We start from the raw sequence: 15889 nt of genomic DNA on the forward strand, positions 1-15889 counted from the left end.
GCACTCAGTGCCTCAGCCAGGCTTTTGTTGAACACTTCAGGGACAGGAACTCCACCACCTCCCTGGGCAGCCCATTCCAATGCCAGTCACTCTCTCTGGCAAGAACTTCCTCCTAACATCCAGCCTGTACTTCCCCTGGCACAACTTGAGACTGTATCCCCTTGTCCTGTTGCTGTTTGTCTGGGAGAAGCCACAACCCTCACCTGTCTACAACCTCCTTTCAAGTAGTTGTAGACAGCAATGAGCTCTGCCCTGAGTCTCCTCTTCTCCAGGCTGCACACCCCCAGCTCACTCAGCCTCTCCTCATAGGGTTTGTGTCCCAGGCCCTTCAATAGCTTTGTTGCCCTTCTCTGAACACCTTTGAGCACCTCAACAAAAATGGCATGCCACAGAGTGGGCAGGCTCTTCCTTGAAGGCAGTGGAGGACTAACTCCACCTGCAGGAATCAAGCATGCCCAGAGCTGCTGGAGAGAAGAGAGTCTTGCTGGATCATAAGGTTGGCAGGGCAGAACCCAGCCCTTACCACTAGTACCCAGTATGAGATGATTCTGAAAGTGGGAATCATAGAATCAAGCAGGCTGGAAGAGAGCTCCAAGCTCAGACAGCCCAACCTAGCACCCAGCCCTGGCCAAGCAACCAGACCATGGCACTAAGTGCCCCAGCCAGGCTTGGCTGCAACACCTCCAGCCACAGCCACTCCACCACCTCCCTGGGCAGCCCATTCCAATGCCAGTCACTCTCTCTGGCAAGAACTTCCTCCCAACATCCAGCCTAGACCTCCCTTGACACAGCTTGAGACTGTTTCTCCTTCTGTTGCTGGCTGCCTGGCAGCAGAGCCCAACCCCACCTGGCTGCAGCCTCCCTTCAGGCAGTCGCAGACAGCAATGAGATCACCTCTGTCATTACAAGACCTTGTAAATTTTAACTAAATTGAATCAATAATGAGTAAAAAAAACCACCTTGCTCTGGTGCCACAGCAGCCACAGCTGGATGCAAGGCTTTAAAGCCAGCCCCTGTCCCTCCTGCAGCCCAGCACACCCCAGGGCAGTGACACTGCCGCTCACCTCCTTGCTGCGTCTTAACCTGGATGGGGTCGGAGAGAGGCCCATCCCCCACGGAGGTGAAGGCCAGGACCCGCACCGTGTAGGTTTCATCCTCCAGAAGGCTGCCCACCGTGGTCAGGAGGCTGTCATCCACGTTATGCTTCTGCCAGTTGCTGACAGGTTGGTCAGGCTCCATGGTGTAGTAGACTCGATAGCCGCGGATCTGCCCGTTGGGCTCCACCGGTTCCTCCCACTGGATGATCATGGTGGTGCTGCTCAGCATCCGGCCCTGCACGTTACGGGGGGCACTGGCAGGAGCTTGTTCCCCAGTACGAGTGACCACTGACTCGCTGGGAGGCCCCTGCCCGATGCTGTTGACTGCAGAGACCCAGATCTCGTACTCAGAGTTGGGGCTGAGCCCCCCAATGCTGTAGCGGGTGGTGGTGATGTCCTCCTTGATCTGATAGGGTCCGTCCTGGCTTTTGGACTTGTATTCAATGACATAGTAGGACACGGGGTCTGGATTTCCAGAGTCCCAGGTGATGGTGATACTTGTGGCTGTCGTCTCTGTCACCACTGGTGTGCCAGGAGCCTTGGGGAGCGCTGGGAAGCAGGAAGAGGAGACACTTAAGAGAAGCCCCCGGATGCTGAACTGGTGCCTAACTGGGCTACTTTAAGGGCTGCGGGAGCCGGAGGCGCGGCACCAGCCGCAGTTCAGCAGCCGAGTCAAGCGCTGCTGAAACGTTATGGACCTAGTTACACACTCTATTATCCTCCTCAAACTGCTCCATCAAAGGCAAATGCCTTCAGCTAAACATCTGGAAGCATCAGCAGAGAACTCCAGCTGCACATTTGCCGGCTGTGGCGGCAGCGGCGCCCAGGGAAAAGCAGCTCCGAGGCAGCTCCTCCCGAGCACATAACCACATCTTCTGCAGCCACCCTGGCTGCAGGCTCCGGTGCTGCTCAACCTCCCCATGTCCTCTCCAGAAGGATAAACTATCAAGGTTTGGAGTTGCTTCCTCTCAAGCCACAGACATGGGTTAATATTCATCTGCCCTGTCCCTCTGGAGCTTGCTAAATGCCAGACACCTTTGTGCGCCCCTCTCGCTTCAGACCCTTTCCAACCTCATCTCCTCTACGTCGGAGCACCTCTAGAGCTCTGCCTTCTCCTGTCATCTTCTGACTGGGAAAGACTGCAGATGCTTACAGGCAGAAACAGAACAGAACAAGTGACACGAGGCAGAAGGTACCAGCAGGGCAAGGTTCTCCATCGGAGGAGGTAGGATGGATGGAAGCAGGAGCAACAGCACAGCAGCTTTTCAAACTGATAGTAGAGGACAAGGGAAAAGAGGAAGGGAAGAAATAGGAAAACAAAGAGCTCCTCAGTCCAGCCCCAGGCACCCTTCTGCTGGCACAAGCCCACTCCCTGGGCGAAAGCTCAGGAGTGTCACGTCCAGGTTCACTGATCCATGCTCACATCTGGTCAGGCCTTCCTCAGGCAGATCCATTGGGATCGTGACTCTTCAGCCCTCCTCCAAAGCATTTCTCCTCCTCTCCCCCACCCACCCGCATCCTTTCCCACCCGCTCTGTCCCCAGAGCCCTCGTGGGCAATGGCATCACTCAGAGCAGACAGCAGCTCACCCAGAGCTCTACACTCACCCAACCACAGGGGCATCACCGCTTGGGTTTTAATACTCCCCTGCTGAGGACAGAATAGATTGAAGATTGCACCCGTGCTCCTCTTGGGAATTGCTAGCTGGAAGCTGAGGTTATTCCCCCTCTTGCTGAGGCAACAACGGCCACTAAGATGCTGGAACTAGGTTCTACTGCAGGGGCACACATGCCAGAGATCCTCAGGGCCTTGGCTCAACCTCTAACCTCAGGGAAGGATGGCATGCAGGCTTCGAGCCATCCAAGGCTCCTTGCAAACAGCCCAGCCAGCCTCACATCCCGGGACAGACACAGGCATGCAGGGCTTGGCAGCAGAGTTTTCCTCACAACAAAGAGCTCAGCAGTCCTAAAGCCAGGCAAGATCTGCAGCCAGCAGCTTCCTCTTCACTGTGGATCTCTGTGTGTGGGATCCCCAAAGACACATGCACGGATCCCAGCACAGGGCACCAGTGGTGCACAGTTTGTTTCTCTGCTCATGCCCACAGACCCAGACATAGACATCAGGCTTGTACCAACAAGGACTGGCACACATGCAGCCAAGTACCCACATGCCCAGCCAGCCATGCTGCTCCTTCTTCCGTGCACACACACACACACACACACTCATGCACCACAACCTCTGGGCATGCCCAGCTGTGCTCCCAGACTCCTCCTGTGCAAACCAGACAGTCACAGGCTCACCCCATGCAGACCACCAGGAGGCCACAAGTAGGAAGAGGTCCCCACACAGTCACAGGGTGACACTGGCAACTCGTGCAGTGCAGAAGGTTGGCAGGCACCAGCAGGGCTCTGCGGATGCTGCTGACGTGCACAAGGCGAAACGTGCCCAACGCTTGCTCTGCCCCCATGCTCAGAGGCCCTGCTGACCGTGCTGCACCCTAGGCATGCCTGGCACGCAGGGGTGCCCATGCAGCAGCCTGGCATGCAGGGGTGCCCGTGCAGCAGCCTGGCACGCAGAGGTGCCCATGCAGCAGCCTGGCATGCAGAGGTGCCCGTGCAGCAGCCTGGCACGCAGGGGTGCCCGTGCAGCAGCTGGCAGGCTGGGGTGTGCATGCAGCGGGGCCCCCGCGCGCTCCTCCCGCAGCCGTGCTCACACTCCCTTACATTTCACCGTGATCTGAGCCACAGCTTCTATGACTCCCAGGCTGGACATGGCCACACAGGTGTAGTTGGCTGAGTCCTTGACATCCGTGAGCTCCAAGACATTGCGGCCCACGGGCATGTCATCCTCAGGGGTCAGGTCTTCTGCTCCCTGCATCCACTTGACGTATGGCATGGGGGAGCCCACGGCCACGCAGGTGATGTTGACGTTGCCCCCGGGCATGATCTCGTGGCTGACTGGCAGGATGGAGAAGCGAGGAGCCACGCGGCGAACTGTGGACGAGACACACAGAGGTAACACAAAACAAAAAGCAAAAGGAAAACGAAACAGAAGTGAAACAACAACAACAGCAACGAAAAGAAAGAAAAGAAAAGGAAAGGAAAGGAAAGAAAACAAAGGAGAAAAAGAAAAAAGAGCAAAAAGGTAATTTAAATACAGATGGGGGTGGTCATTGTTTATTTTCTTCCTTCATGAAACAAAAACAGAACCAAACTAAAACGAACAAATAAACTCTAAGAATAGGAATAATAATAATAATAATAATAATAATAATAATAATAATAATAATACAAAACAAAGGCCAACAAAACAAAACAACAAAAAAGAAAGGAAACTTCAAAGGAATGTCTACTTCACAAACAATATAGAGAATATAGACATAGAAGCGATATTTCATAGCAACAGGGTTCCATTGATCAAGATTAGACCCATCACAGCACAGATAAATACACAAAAATTTATTAGCAATTTCTCATCTTTACTGGCAAGAGCTGGCACGGCCAAAGGGGGGGGGGGGAAAAAAACAACCAACCTCTCCTCCGCAGGCGCTGGGGCCCCCAGCTCCCCGCTCCGCACCCCGGGAAGCCTGCTCCTCCCTTTCCCGGTGGAGTCTGACCCCCAGCTCGCCTCCTGCCACGGCAGAGGGGCACAGCCCCACGGCCAGCGCAGCCTGCAGCGCTCCTGCTGCCTCCTCCAGCGCAGCCTGCGGCGCTCCGGCTGCCTCCTCCAGCTCTAAGGAGGGGACCCTCTGCCACCGGCTGCTCCGCAGGTGGGGTGGTGGCGAGGAGAAGGCTGGGTTGGAGATGAGAACTTCTCCGGGAGTTTTGCCTTGTTGGACCCAGAGAATTCAACAAAGTGAGAAGCATCACATCTCCAACCAGCAGCCAGACGCCACCCGAGGGGGTGAAGAGGCCAAAAAAAAACCCAAAAGAGCCAAAAAGGGAGGAGAGGGAATGCCCGGAGCGGGACAGAATTTAGTCAGTGTCTGCTTGTGAGAAGGGTCCAGGGGGAGGCAGACCCCCTGGAGCCAGAAGCGGTGTGGAAAAGATGAGAAACTCTAATGAAATTTTTGTGGTTTTCGGGTATAGAAACCCTAACGAAGCCTCTTTAAGATCTGACACGGTTCCATCGATAGATGCAGCTCTCAGAGTCACAAACATCATGCAAAATAGGTAAAAAAAAAAGAGAGAGAGAGAGAGAGAGAGAGAGAGAGAGAGAGAGAGAGAAAGAGAAAGAGAGAGAAAGAAAGAGAAGGAGAGAGGAAAATGCAGAGAGAGATCATTTAGCAAATGCCCACGTGGCTACTGGATAGAAAGGGAGGGATAGAGCAAGGAAGGGAGAGCAGGAGGAGGAGAACCAGGAGGGGAAGGGAGAAAGGAGAGAAAGAGAGAGGGAAGGGGAGGGGGAAACCCACTTTAATGCTGCATACTTTTTCTAGCTGATGTGACCCAATGTGGTGGCTCTCACATTGTCACATCTCAGCCCTGGCGGAATAATAAATAGAAATAGAATTAAGAAGAAAAAAACCAACCCCAAAATTAAAAAAGGAAATAAAATCCAACAGCAACAAAAGAAAAAAAAAAAGAAAAGAAAAGAACCCCGAGGTGATGAAACTCGACCGTGGAGGAGAACAGTGACAGGTTCTGTGCATCTCCTGGGCAGAGAGGTGGATGCAGCTTCCAGACCTCACACGGGTAGAACATGGGACGCAGAGGGGAGGGGGAGGTTTCCTTGGCTCCATTTTCTGAAGTGCCTGGCCAAGCTGGGTGCTCTTCCTCAGGGGGTTCAAAGCAGGGCAAAGGAGGGATGAAAGGGGGAGGCCTAGGGAGGGAGCTGGGGGCCAGGTCCCAGCCTGCAAGCAAAGAGGAACAGACCCCGAGAAGATGCAGGAACAGCAGCGGCTGAAGGAGCTTGGGAGGCCTGCAGCTTCAGGAGAGCCATGCAGAAAACTGCCCCGGGGGAGGGTGAGAGAGGGAAGCAGGAGGGTTAGGAGTGCTGCTGGGGTGACAAATCCCTGTCCCTGCTGCCTTATTCTCAGGGAACCTCTGAAGAACACCCACGGAACACCAGTGGCAGTTTCACCCATGCAAAATCTACACCAAGGGCAGCAGAGCTTTGACCTGCATTGCTCTTCCCAAGCCCCAGTGCCTTCAGTGGGTTCCTCTTTATTTCTCTTCCAGCCTCACTTCCCTGGCTGCTGCTCAGCGTTAAGGATCTTTTCAGACGGGAGGGCTGCTGCCAGGAAAGGTGGTGGCAGATTTCCACTTAGTGTGGCTCTGCTCAGCAGAAGCCAGCCCCAGCCCCTGCCCCCTCCTGCAAGCTGACACAAGCTGGCCTCGGAGGAAGCTGCGCTCTGCCCAGAGAGCCCTTCCCGCACGGTTAGCAGCAGGCAGCAACCAGGGCTGAGAGGCAGGCATGAGGACAGCTCCCAGAACTGCAGCGCCAGGAGCTCGGAGAAGCCAAAGGAGGATTCCTGCATGCGGGGATGGTGAAGGGAATGCGGAGCATGCCTGCACCTCCGGTGCCGCGGGGGGAAGGAGTGGAGCCTGCGGGGAGGGACCACGAACTCACCTGGACACTAAGCCTGGAAAAGGGCTCTGTGCTTAGAGAAAAGAAGCAGGGAGAGGGGCAGGGATTTTGCGCAACCTCAGGCAGCAGCACCGGCTCGGGAGGGCAGGTAAGATGCTTCCCTGTCCCTCCTGCCCCACTGCTCGGCAGGACTCGGAGCCCTGTCCCTGCTGCCTGCCCCAGGAGGGGCTGCACTTCAGAAAACGGAGCCAGCTGAAGACCAACCCCAGGGCACAGTCTGAGACAAGATGGAGAGAACTTGAAAAGAAACAAGTGGGGTCAACATGCAGACAGATCTGGGGTGGGGATGACTCTCTTTTCTTTTTTTGAGGAGGGGCTGGGATGTAACCTTCTGGAGAGGGGAGGCAAGGTGGGAAGAGGTGAGGAGAGATGGGGAAGACATAAGCCGGACGAGATCCGGTCAGCAAACAGCATCAACAGCAACAAACAGCGTCAGGTGGGATGCAAACACTGAGTTGTCATGGAAACAGAACAAGACAATTAATTCAAACCGAGGCTAATCACACAGAAAGAAAACCAAACTAAAGGGAGAAGGGAAAACAAAACAAAACAAAACCAAAATCAACAAAACAAAACCCAACAAACCGGTAACAAATAAACAAAAAAAGCTTCCCCCCCCCAAAAAAAAAATTATAAAGAAAACAACAACAAAAAAGAAAGCAAAAGGAAGAACAAACCAGAATTTAATAACTGAAAAGCATCATCTGATGTACGGTGGAGTGCTGAGAATCGGAGTCTGAAGGGAGCAGCCTGCTGCTGTCTGCAGGGGCTGGGGCAGGGATGGATGAGATCCACTCACAAAACACAAGCTCGGGGCCAGGGAGCAGAGCAGCTCTCCCCACCCACCCTCCTGGCAGCACTCAGGGGGTCAGGTCAAGCTGGGTGGGGTCTCAGGAGAGCATCTGGCTGGTTTCATGGTGTTTGTCACGCTAACAGGGTGCACAGCTGGATGCCAGCCCAGGCAAAAGGAAGAATTTGGGGTTGGGCTGGCACCAAGCTGCTGGAGCCCGGAGCAGGCTACAGGAGCACTGTGGCTGTGCATCCTGGTTTAAAAAAAGCTACACGCCCCTGTGTGCACAGACCTGCAAACATCCACACACCGGGCTGGGCTGGGCACTCCAGCACTCAAGGCTGGAGACCTTGGAGCATCCCTAGACACATCCCTGCTATGGCTCAGGGCTGTGACATCTGCGTTTACCCTGAGCCTGTGCAGCAGCTGTAGAGCTCATCCCTGGGTACCAGCAACCATCTCGCTGCTGCTGCCCCTTTGCTACACTACTCTGATCTGGCTGTGGATTCTCTGGGTCAGTGTTCAGGTCAGGGCCTAGGAGGAGGAAAGCAGTGGTGGGCAGAAAGCTTGGAAGTGCAGCTAGAGATTGAACAAGGAGCCACTGCAGCTCCGGGCCCAGGTGAAACAGGGAGATCTTCCCTGCGGAAAACACAGCGGAGAGAGATTCCCTTCCAGCTGTGCTGCCCTCATCCAACGGGCCAGAAAGAAAAGCCAGGAAGGGGCAGCCAGGGCTCTGCTTCACAAACATTTCCCTACCCTTTTCCCCCATTTTGGGTTTCGAGAAGCACCTTTCCCTGAGTGCCAGGGATGTTTGGGTTCCAGCTTTGTCAGACCTGTGTCACGAAGCCAACCTCGCATGCGTACACAGACCTGCATGCTCCATGTGCAACACCTCCCGAGAGACACAGGCGAGCAGGCACACACAGACACACATTGCCAGAGGCCAAGAGACTCTCAGCAGCTTTTTTCAAACGAGGATACAGCTGGATACTGAGAGAGGGGACTTTAGAATGGGCATTCGTGGTGCAAGGCAAATCACTTCGATGCAGAGAAGCTGTTAGGGAGGCACAGAGTTTTAGGGGGGAAGGGGTCGGGGGTCTTTTTAACTTGTTTTCAGGGGCAGCTGTGAGTCTGTTTCGTGCTGCCTGTTGGAAAAGGATTTCCCACAGGCAGATCTTGCCCCTCCAAATGCTGCTTAATGTTGCTTCCACTGAGATCTGGATGGATCCAGAACTTGTCACACCCTCACCACCACCTTGTAAAGCCAATTGGTTTTGTTGCTGCTCACGGAGGCAGAGGGGTGAACCCAGGTTGTGTTCTGTGAGTGGCATTTTGGGTGCATTGCTCTCTCCAACAAGGTACCAATCGACACTGCTACAGTTCCCCACCACCACCACTCAGTTCAGAAGAGAGTTGGTGGGGGGGGAGGGGTAGGGAGGAGGTGCACAGGGTGTGAGAGATGGTTTGGAAAGGGACAGATTTACAGACCTGATCGGAAGAGAGACTGGGAGATCCAGGGTTGACTTTTGCAACACCAGAATCCATCCTTAAAATGTGCTCCCAGGATGCTGCTAGTGAGAGAAATCTGAGGACCAACCAAGCGGTCTGAGGAGACCCAGAGGCTCCACTTTTTAAAGCCCCTTCCAGATTAACTCAGGAAGGGAGTGGGGAGGGGGGGAAAAAAAAAGGCTGGGGGAGGAAGAGAGAGGTGGGGAAAAGGAGAAGGCACCAGACGAGAACTCATCACTTCAAACCCCGATTCACATTCAACCAACTCAAAAAGAGAGAGAGAGAGAGAGACTCCATCTGGTAAAGAAGAACTGAATTGGGCAACACCAAGAACCCAAAGCAACAACAACAAAAAAAAAAACCAACAAAAAGAAAGGAAAGAAAACAAAAGAAAGAAAACAAAAGAAAAGAAAAGAAGTGAAGTGACCGGGGTTGGAAAAAGCACCAAACAAAACCAAATGGCATTAAAACGTTTTGACACTCAGCAAGCTGCTGCTCCAAATGAGGTGAGAAGGCGAACATTATTGGCCATTTTGGTGAGGCAGGACTCATTCCGTCTTGCTCCAAAATGAGGAAGGGGTGAGAGGGAGGGGATGGGGGGGGAAGAGGGAGGGAAGAGGATAAAAGGGTGCCAAAATAATGTGCAGCCTCTAGGTTATTAGTGAAGCTTAGATTACACCTGTCCTCCCCTCCCAAAAGGTGGTCATGCCCTGCCCCTCTCTGCTCCTCCGCGCAGCCGCTGCTGCCTTCTCCCCTCTACTGCCAGTTTCTGCCGGGGTGAAGATGCTTTGGGCGGCTTTGGATTTCCGACCTGAGTCCCTCCAGAGGACGAGGTCCTGCCCTCCTCCTGCCCAGCTCCTTCCTCACTTCCTCCGTGGCAAATAAGAACGCATGAAGCGAACAGGCTGATCAATAAAGAACGAGGCCAAGACTCAGCTTCGCTCTGGAGGAAATCCATCACCTTCCCAAGCATGGATTTACTTTTCCACTTCAAGCACATCAGCCTGAGCACCTCTGGTCTCTGGCAATTCTCTTTTTGGGTTCTCTACTGTAATTGCTTTTTTTTTTGCTTTGATTTTCTGTTTTGGTTTTTCTTTTGATTTTTTGGTTGGTTTCAATTCAATTTGTTCCGATTTTGTTGTGCTTTGATTTCGTTTCGGTTTGAATTGTTTTCCTTCAATTCGATTTGTTCTGATTTTGTTTGGCTTCAATTTTGTTTCATTTTGGAATTACTTTAATTCAATTTGTTCAGATTTTGTTTGGCTTCATTTTGATTTTGTTTCATTTAGATTTTGTTGCTCTAATTAGATTTGTTCTATTTTGTTTTGCTTTGATTTTAATTCATTTTGGAACTATTTTAATTCAATTTGTTCTGATTCTGTTTTGCTTCATTTTGATTTTGTTTCATTTTGATTTTTTTTCCTTTAACTCAATTTGTTCCAATTTTGTTTTGCTTCATTTTGTTTCATTTGGAATTTCTTTCTCTAATTCGATTTGTTCTGATTTTGGTTTGCTTTGATTTTGTTTCATTTTGATTTTTTTTCTCTAATTCGATTTGCTCTGATTTTGTTCTGCTTCAATTTTGTTTCACTTTGAATTTTTTTCTCTAATTCGATTTATTCTGATTTCGTTTTGCTTCACTGTTTCATTTTGCCTTTATTTTTCATTCAATTTGTTCCAATTTCGTTTTCATTTTGATTTTTTTCCAATTTCAATTCGATTTGTTGCCTTTGTTTTGCTTCATTTTGTTTCATTTTCATGTTTTTCTTGAATTCAATTTGTTCTACTTTTCTTTTTGCTTTGACTTTGTTTCGTTTTGCCTTTCTTTTTTGTTTCATTTTGCTGATTTTGTTTCACTTTGCTCTGACTTAAGTTTCATTTTGCTTTGATTTTGTTTCACTTTGCCCTAACTTAGTTTCATTTTGCTTTGATTTTGTTTCACTTTGCCCTAACTTAGTTTCATTTTGCTTTGATTTTGTTTCACTTTGCCCTAACTTAGTTTCATTTTGCTCTGACTTAAGTTTCATTTTGCTCTTAGTTTCGTTTTGCTTTGATTTTGTTTCACTTTGCCCTAACTTAGTTTCATTTTGCTTTGATTTTGTTTCACTTTGCCCTAACTTTGTTTCATTTTGCTTTGACTTAGTTTCATTTTGCTTCGATTTTGTTTCATTTTGCTCTTAGTTTCGTTTTGCTTTAAGCTTCATTTTGCTCTTAGTTTCATTTTGCTTCTGCTTTCGTTTCATTTTGCTTCGTTTTGCCTCGATTTCCGTTTCACTTTCGCTTTGCTTTTCACTTCCTTTCACTTTGGTTTTGATTTCAATTCGTTTTCATTTCATTCTGATTCCTTTTCGGTCTATTCTGAACGGGATTGAACGCAAAAGAATCGGAGCCTAATCGGTTCTCCAGCAGCTCTGCAACATCTCAGCACAGACTTTGCTAGCTGTGGTTGTGAATTTTGACAAGGTGTAATCTAATTTGCTTTTTATTGGGTGTTTTTTTTTTGTTTGTTTTCGTTTTGTTTTGTTTTTGTTTTTCCCCTAAAACAAAGAGAACAGCGATGCAAAAGGTGTAAAAAGAGACACAGGCAGGCAGAGATTTCGAGATCAGTACAGCACAGTGTTCCTGCAAAGTGCCCTCTATAGAGAGAAGAGATAAAATACCAAAACACAGAGAGAGGTTTGAATTTGGGGTTTTTTTTGGGGGGGTTTGGTTCGATTTGGTTTTGGTTTGGGGTTTTTTTTGTGTTTTGTTTTGGGGGGGTGGCTTTTTGTATCCATCTCCTTCGTGCCCTTGAGAAATCCTGCTGCAGAAACACAGCCGAAATAAAACAACAACAACAACAACAACAACAACCAAACAACACAACAAAACAACAACCACAAACAAACAGCGAACCAAACAAAGTCGTTTGGTTCTTTTGTTGGCTTTTCGACTCGAATTTCAGAGCTGAGGACACTCTCCCTACCTACGGCCGAGGTGCTCCCTCCCCTACCCACCCAGGGGCTCAGGTCCCGCTGAGGAATCATCACCAAATCCTCCCTCCCTCGACTGCAGCGCAGGGGCAGTGGCAGTGATGCTGCCTCCCTCCTCCTGCAGGGAAGAATTCATCGGTGCCAGGCTCCAGAGCTACCGAAATGCCTACATTTAAAAGCAGCCTTGTCCTGACCTCCTGCCTATTTGTTACAGCTGCTGTGCAAGTGAAATGATTTCCTCCTAACCTCTAAACGGCATTGAGAGCCGAGAGCTTAGCAACCCCTTCCACTCATCTGCCGAGGTTTGCTGGTCAGAGCACACAGGAGCTAAACTTAACCCAGGAGCAGGGTACAGGCTCAATTATTTGTTAAATTAGCCACATTTTAATACAGATCGTTCAAGCTTTATGTCCTGGGGCCCTGAGCTCTGCATTTCTGTGGGGTTTATTTGAATGGATTTCAGCTGGGTTTGCTGTTAGGTGTTTAGCCCTGGCTTGTTTTCATCTTGGGTCTCTCAAGGAGCTGAGGCTTTCCAGAGTGCCTTGACCAAACAGCTGGAAATGGTCTCAGCAGGACCTGGGCTGCAGAACCTGGTTCTGGGTGACTCAGCTGTACTTGAGTCCCTCAGCAAAGCACTCTCTGCTCCTCCAAACGCCTGCTCACAACCACTGACACCTCCCTGGGCTGGAAAAGAGCAGAGCAACAACAAGCTGGAGCTGAGGGGCAAAAGGATTATCCCTGCAACTGCTGCCTTTTGTAACTCCTGAAGGGGCACCACCCTGAGAAATCGAGGGGAAATCTTTTATTCTGCTAAAATCCAACCACAACAAATTGTCCTGTGCCAGAGCAGCAGCTCTGCGTGCTCAGGGCTTTCTATACCCCAGCCCACACAGCTCCGTCCTGCACTGCTCCTCTTCCTGCTTCTACTCTGCCTGAGGAGTACTGAGGCCACATCTGGAGTCTTTAGGTCCAGTTCTGGGCTCCCAAGTTCAAGAGGGATAGGAAACTACTGGAGAGAGCCCAACAGAGGGCCACAAAGATGCTGAGTGGCTTGGAGCATCTTTGTCAGGAGGAAAGGCTGAGAGCCCTGTGGCTGTTGAGCCTGGAGAAGAGCTCTCAAACCAACCTCTCCTGTGCCAAGCAAGTCCCTGGGGCAGTCCAAGGAGAGCCATGAAGCTCTCCAGCACCACCACCGAGGCACAAGCCCTTTCCTGCAGTCACTATGGGCCAGAAGCTTGGCACTGATTGTGTCCCTAGGGAGACAGAGAAGCATTCAATGAGGCTTCTGAAGGCCAGGTGAGTTGTAGAGCTCCCATCAAGACCAGCATCATCCCCATCTCAAAGCTTGGGGGCTCACCTGCTGCAGCTGTGAGCTTTCTTTCCACTGGCTGCAGGTGAAACCTGGCCAACTGGCTCAGAGGAGAAACCTTCCAACCCTCCAGGCTGGTGGCAGAACTCACCTCACCTATTGCTGATCTGCTTTTTGGGGGTCCCCAAAAAGATATTTCTCCATCTGCCCTTGGAAGCTCCCTGCTAGTAGAACCTTTGCTCTTTTGGGCCATGGCATGAGCTGATCTTTAAGAATGCAGAAGGCAAACCCTTAAATCAATAATTTCAAGCCCATGCCCAGACCTTCTAGCAAACCACATGAGCTCTTTTAAGGCAGGCACCAAGCCTCTGCTTCCTCTCCCACTGCCATTTCCAGCCTATCACGACTACATCCAATTCAGCCTTAAGTTTATTGCTGTTGATATCATTACTTTTATTGGCTCTTAGGGAGGAATTTCATCTGAAAACCTTCTCAGATCACAAGAGATTCTTGCAGCAGCAGTGCACTTAGGACATGGCAGAAAGAGTTTAGAAAGGAGAAAATAAACAAATAATTAACCAAAAAAAGAGGAAGGGGGGAGGGGGGGGGGGGGGGGGAAGGGGAAAAGCGATGGTGGACAAATCCCTTCTTAATTGCACCTAAATCCTGAAACTCAAACTCCTGTTCATGCAGGAAAATCCTGTAATTAGTGGTGATTATCACCTTTTAGTCCTAGGCAGGAGGGAGGTGGGATGGGAACACCTCATTTCGAATCCTAGTTCTTCCCTCTTGCTCTTTTTAAATCGATTGAGCCTTTTAGTTTGGTTGTTTGGTTTGGTTTGGGGGGTTTTGGGTTTCAGCGGTAGGGGCTGGGGGATGTCTTTTGGCATGGAAGTTAGGAAGCCATTCAGAAAGACATTCTCAACGGTGCAGCATTTGGGAGTGGTACCCTTGGATCTAAGAGGAGAGGGGGGAGAGATTTGAAAGGGGGAGGGGAGAATACCAGCACGGAGGGTCCAAGCACTGAAATCTCAGCGTTTTAAGGAGGGGGGGGAAAAAAAAAAAAGGAGAAGGACAGAGATAGAGAGAAAGAGAGAGACAGAGGAAGAGAGAGACAGATACTGTGTCAGTACTGCACTGGATTTCTCAAAAATCACACAGCTTTAATACCTGTACGCTAGGAAAGCTCCTCCTCGGGTGGGCTGCTGGGCAGTGAGGATTGATGGGCAGAGGGAAATGCATCCCCGGGGAAAGGAAGGGCATTTGCTTTGCCACGGGCAAAAGCACCAAGCACCGAGGGCACGACTAACACACTGCGACCCTCCCTCCCTCCCCCCGGCCCTGTTTGCTATCCCGTGTGGCTCCCCCAGGCAGGATGCTCACATGGGAGGCAACGGGAGCTTAGTGGGGATCAAGAGGGAGATGAGAAGAGGGAAAAGAGGCATTTTTCAGTGAGAGTGTCACTTGTCAGATTTCTTGTGGCTGCTTTGCAACAGAGATGCAGATGCCAGACGTGTCCCATCAGCCTCTTTTAGTGTCTGCCACTGCTGCAGTTCTCCTGGAGAAAGGAGAGCTCCACTGCTCTGGGTCAGGCTGGTTTGCAAGGTGTCTGTGCCCAGGCAACAATGGTTCAGTGACAGGGAAGAAAGAGGGCCGAAGGGAGAGGCAGAGCCACGGGCTGCAGCTGCAGAAGGTGGCTGGCTGCCCTCCTTCTCTGACACTGCAAGGACAGGGCATCACCCTCCTCCCAGGGGGTCTGCCAGACCGGGCACTGCCTGGCACACACTGGCAGCTTCCTGCCTCTCCCCCTCCTGGGCTGCCAGCAGATGAGCTCCCCTAGGCAGTGTCTTAGCTCTTAACTGGAGGGAAACGACCAAGCAGCAAGGAGCCAATTGTGGGGAAGCCCTTCAGAAGGGTCCGGGGGTGGGGGTGGGGGGAAGCTCGTTTGGAGTGCAGGATGTGGAACAAGAGCCACACCTCCAAGAAACAAAGCGAAAGCAATAAGGTGACCCAGGGTCTGCTCTTAACTCTTAGAACAACACCCTGGCTTCTTAACCATCTTTTCCACTTCCCAGGTCCCTCCCCTCCTTCTCCTCTCCCCTCCCCCAGACAAAAATAAGTCCAAAGGCTTGTCCCCAAATAAGCAGGGCTTCCACGGACAGGCGTTAGAGCTGTGTGACTCCTTTCCTCCTGGAGGGGGGATTGAGGAGTTGTTACCAGCGGGTGGGCAGGAACACTGGCTTCGCACAATGCGTTTGGGAAGAGACTACAGCAGCACAGCATCACCAATCCAAACCAGAAACTCAAGAGAAAGCAACAACAACAACAACAACAACAACAACAACAACAACCAAAAAATCGAACCAAAAGCAAAGAAAATAAACCCAAACCAAACACAACAGAAAATCCACTCCCACCCCAGGGTCGGGAATTTAGACCAAAGAAAGAATCCAAATCCACTCAAAAAGAGAACGAAAAAAAAGAAAGCAACCCAGAAAAGGAACAAAACCCACCCAAAAGAATGATAAGAATAAGAAGAACCAAAAAGCAAAAACCACTCAGACAAGATTTTGGTTTGCTCGTTCGAAGATAACCAGAACCAAAGGAAAACAAAAAGGAGAAAA

General features: G+C 50.7%; 1 protein-coding gene across 13 annotated transcripts in view; it reads right to left on the reverse strand.

The window, feature by feature from the left end:
• PTPRS (protein tyrosine phosphatase receptor type S) overlaps positions 1 to 15889 on the reverse strand; it is a 217066-nt gene that overhangs the window by 65993 nt on the left and 135184 nt on the right. For 12 of the 13 annotated variants that reach the window (XM_064175409.1, XM_064175408.1, XM_064175406.1 and 9 more), the window contains 2 exons: positions 3820 to 4089; positions 1065 to 1646 (listed from right to left, as the gene is read on the reverse strand). In XM_064175409.1, the coding sequence (XP_064031479.1) occupies positions 1065 to 1646; positions 3820 to 4089 (852 nt within the window). Of the gene's footprint in view, positions 1 to 1064; positions 1647 to 3819; positions 4090 to 5525; positions 9734 to 15889 lie in introns of those variants that run through there. The other variant, XM_064175415.1, reaches the window with a different exon arrangement.

Source organism: Pogoniulus pusillus, chromosome 41 (genome assembly GCF_015220805.1).
Source record: "Pogoniulus pusillus isolate bPogPus1 chromosome 41, bPogPus1.pri, whole genome shotgun sequence".
In the NCBI taxonomy this organism is placed as follows: Eukaryota; Metazoa; Chordata; class Aves; order Piciformes; family Lybiidae; genus Pogoniulus; species Pogoniulus pusillus.